The sequence below is a fragment of the Sinocyclocheilus anshuiensis genome, unplaced genomic scaffold (genome assembly GCF_001515605.1).
Source record: "Sinocyclocheilus anshuiensis isolate Anshui unplaced genomic scaffold, SAMN03320099.WGS_v1.1 scaffold555, whole genome shotgun sequence".
NCBI classification, from domain to species: domain Eukaryota; kingdom Metazoa; phylum Chordata; class Actinopteri; order Cypriniformes; family Cyprinidae; genus Sinocyclocheilus; species Sinocyclocheilus anshuiensis.
This window is the reverse complement of record NW_015552571.1, coordinates 624,034-627,641: the sequence shown is the minus strand read 5'-3', so window position 1 is coordinate 627,641 and position 3,608 is coordinate 624,034. Positions and strand designations below refer to the sequence as shown.

The 3,608-nt window shown below is 38.1% G+C and overlaps 1 protein-coding gene across 1 annotated transcript in view; it reads right to left on the bottom strand.

Annotated features, from left to right (window-relative positions):
- Positions 1-266: 266 nt before the first annotated feature.
- LOC107665060 (N-acetyllactosaminide beta-1,3-N-acetylglucosaminyltransferase 3-like) overlaps positions 267-3,608 on the bottom strand; it is a 5,142-nt gene continuing 1,800 nt past the window's right edge. The window contains exon 2 of the mRNA XM_016455805.1: positions 267-1,519. Within this exon, the coding sequence (XP_016311291.1) occupies positions 363-1,511 (1,149 nt within the window). The 5' untranslated portion in view covers positions 1,512-1,519 and the 3' untranslated portion in view covers positions 267-362. The remainder of the gene's footprint in view (positions 1,520-3,608) is intronic.

Genomic DNA, 3,608 nt, shown 5'->3' with positions numbered 1-3,608 from the left:
GCTTCTGAATCAGCGACTGTAAGTATGTTTTGTTATTAGTTTAAGTATTTGCTATTGAATGTTCAAATGCGGAGTTTTGCACATCATATGTGTGTGTGTGTGTGTGCGCACGCACGTGTGTGTGAGAGAGAGAGAGAGAGAGAGAGAGACAGGGTCACACTGTCTTAACCGTGGCTTGTGTACCGCAATCACATACCAGCTTCATCACTGTGTCTGTGTTTTTTGAACATTAAAGCATGTCAACATATTCTGTTACACCAAATACACCAAATAATGATCTTTAAAAACGCATCATATGACCCCTTTAATCATATTGATTCCAGCAAGCTATTATGTTTCCCTTTAAAAATCACACACCCTGTTCAGTTTTTGAACGTGGAATTTGTCCTTCCACATTGCAAATTTGGGTTTTGTATCTCATTCCACATCACAAAAATCATGTGCGGCAGAAATCTGTGGACTAAAATGATTTCTCTGTAAAAGCAAGGGTGAAATTTGTCGACGTTCTCAGAGGGGACATTCAGACCAGTGGTCCTCACGCCAAAGTGGGATGTAGGTTTGAGGCCAGCCTTTTCCAAACACATTCCCATGTAAACATCATCAATGGGCAGCAGATCTATAGAGTGAGACATTTTGTAGATTGTTTTGGCCGTGAAGCCGGAGAGAAGAAAGCCTCCTCCACCACAGTATGGAGGATAACTTTCAGACTCCTGTACTTGCACCGGGACAAAGTATTTGCTTGAACGTTGTCTGATAGGACCTACATTCTGGATGAGGTGCCCAGTGAAGAGATGTTTACTTCCATCATTGCCCTTCTGACCTTGAACATACTCAACCATGTTAAACGTATTGGCAAAGATGTCATCGTCTCCATTTAAAAGAAATCTGACATGCGGGCACCATCTTTCCATCCACTCTAAGAAAAGAATCTGCTTCAGTGTGAGGTTGAAGAAAGAATCATTGAAGTCCCACTGTAAAATGTCCTGGTTCTCACTGTTCTCCAGCTTCAATAGTTTATTCAACCTGCGCTTCTCAAAGCCAGTTTTACTCGTTCCGGTTATGAAGACTCTGCGGATCCACACGCCTTTGTGCAATCTCTCCTTAGCCCATGTTTTCCGCAAAACTTCTCGTCGATCGTAATTCTCTGGAGAACTCTTGATGACCAGCAGAAGGAAGACATCTGCAGAGTTTTGGGGTCCGCCACACTTATTAGGCACGTCAAGAAGCATGGGGAAACTCCTACAGTGTCGGTAAAGCAGGAAGTCTTGGATATGATTTGGCAGAGCTGAAAATCCAGTCACATTATAAGCAGACATATTCCGATGACAATGTGAAGACAAAGGCTGGAGAGTTTCGAAGCTGGGCAAATCGTTTTGTTGACGGAGCATCTCATATACGTCTTTGTTCTTTAGTGTCACGTCATGTTCAAAGTCGTTTTTGTTCATGATAATGACCAGGCACACAACACCTGTCAGAAGTAACGCTATCATCTGCAAATTTTTCCTTCTCATCTCTGCACCTGTTTAAGAACAGAGACACAATTCATGTTAATGTTACTCAAATACAAGAGTGTTTGAACTTTGTCAAGAACTTTAGGACATGAATGTGTATCACAGTACAACACATTTGGGAATAATTAGAAAATGATTTTAAATGACACATTTAAAAATAAAAGTGTATGTATGTTTGTGTGTTAGGGCATTCAGTCCAGCTGCAATGTTCTGCTTACAAGCCATTTAGGAAAAAGAGTTTGGGGACAGGGCAAATATTAACATTAGGTTAATAAATTCCCAGTAAACTGGAAGAATCCGGGTAAGAGGATCCATAGCAAATTTGGTGCCATGTCACTTTTGTTCTGCATTCTCATTTGTATGTGGGTGCAGGTGCTGGCAGATCTTGTTTCTTGAAAATCACACACACACACACACACACACACACACACACACACACACACGCACACACTCTCTTTTGTTTTGAAAAACACACACACACACACACACACACACACACACACACACACACACACACGCACACACTCTCTTTTGTTTTTAAATCAATAAATACAAAAATTATTCCCAAATTTGTTGTACTGTAATACACATTCATGTCTTAAAGTTCTTGGCAACAAAATCAGGAAGGAGGGTTGAATATCTGAACTCAACAATAGTAGCCTACCAAAAGTACAAAAGAAAACAGTACACAACAAGGATAAAGTTGCAGGGTCATGAGAGCATGGGGAACCTCAGTGTTTTCAATAACGTTTACAGACCCAATGCCATACATGATGGAATGAAATGCATACTAAAATAAATGTTCACAATACACGTAATATTCACTTGATTGTTATATTAAATAGCCTATTTAAATAAAAATAATGTCAAATGAGATGGATAGCTAGTCAGTAGGATCCGTGCAGATATAGATTTCTACTTGGGAAAGCGTAACACCGTTAGTATAGTTATGGTGTTGTTGATATAGAAATGTTTTCACTGTACACATGCCTACACGGAAGGCTGTCTAGCTGTGGGTCAAAATAAAATAAATGCTTTTTTTTTTTAAAGAAAGATATGGTATTAAACATTTTGATTAAGTTTAAGATGGTTATCAATATGAAAATCAGAACAGCATATTCCGAGCTGTGTAATAGCTATTTAGGCTATTTAACTGTGTGGAAAAGTCACCATTTCTCTTAAACTAGTTTACATAGCCTACAGAATACATTAACATTAGTTTAATTTTAAGGTATTTGAATTATGTCGTTGACTGCATAGTTGCCTAACTTAACTTTTTTTTTTCTTTTGCATTTCATAGTTTGAACTGAAATTAAGTTATAAAGTAACAAAAGCTGCCGCACTTCAGTGTCGACATTTCAGTGTTAGGCTAATTAGAAAAATAAAATTGTTAGTGAACAGCATAGCTACTATAGGCCAGTGTTACTCATTGGCTCGCCAAGCTTTACTTTGTGGCTCGCATGACAATAAATAATACAATGATATGATCATGGTCAATACAGATATTTCATAAAAACATTAAAAACAAGCAGGGTTATTACACAACCCATTAAAAAACTCACACCATGTCGGCGCGATCTGACAAAAGACAACAGAACCCAGAGATGTTGTCTACACAGGATGCGGCGCGATGCCACGCGATCCCCATCAGTAAACTAATGCCTCGTTCCATTAATGATGAACTCTATACTGACACTACGTTCAGATGATTTGCAACTGTCGCTTTGTCGTGTCAAGTGTAGACACCCTTACGAAAAATACGTTTATTCAAGTGTGCTATTAGTATACTTCTTTTAAACTAAAAATAGGAAAGTATACTTTTAGTCTACTTATGTACTTCTCAGAAATGGGCTTTATGTACTTCTCAGAAATCTACTTAAAATGACATTTAAGTATACTTGACTTGTACTTAGAAAAAGTCTAAATATATTTTAACTATAATTGTGCTCCTAGAATCCGTGTTTTCATTGTTATACTGTAGGGGGTGCTAGTACAAATCTTCTGTACAGAATTTCCAAAAAACACAAGTGAAGAAGAAACCGAAACAACAGATGCTTCCACATGTATTCTAACACGATCATCAGACATAAAACAGTA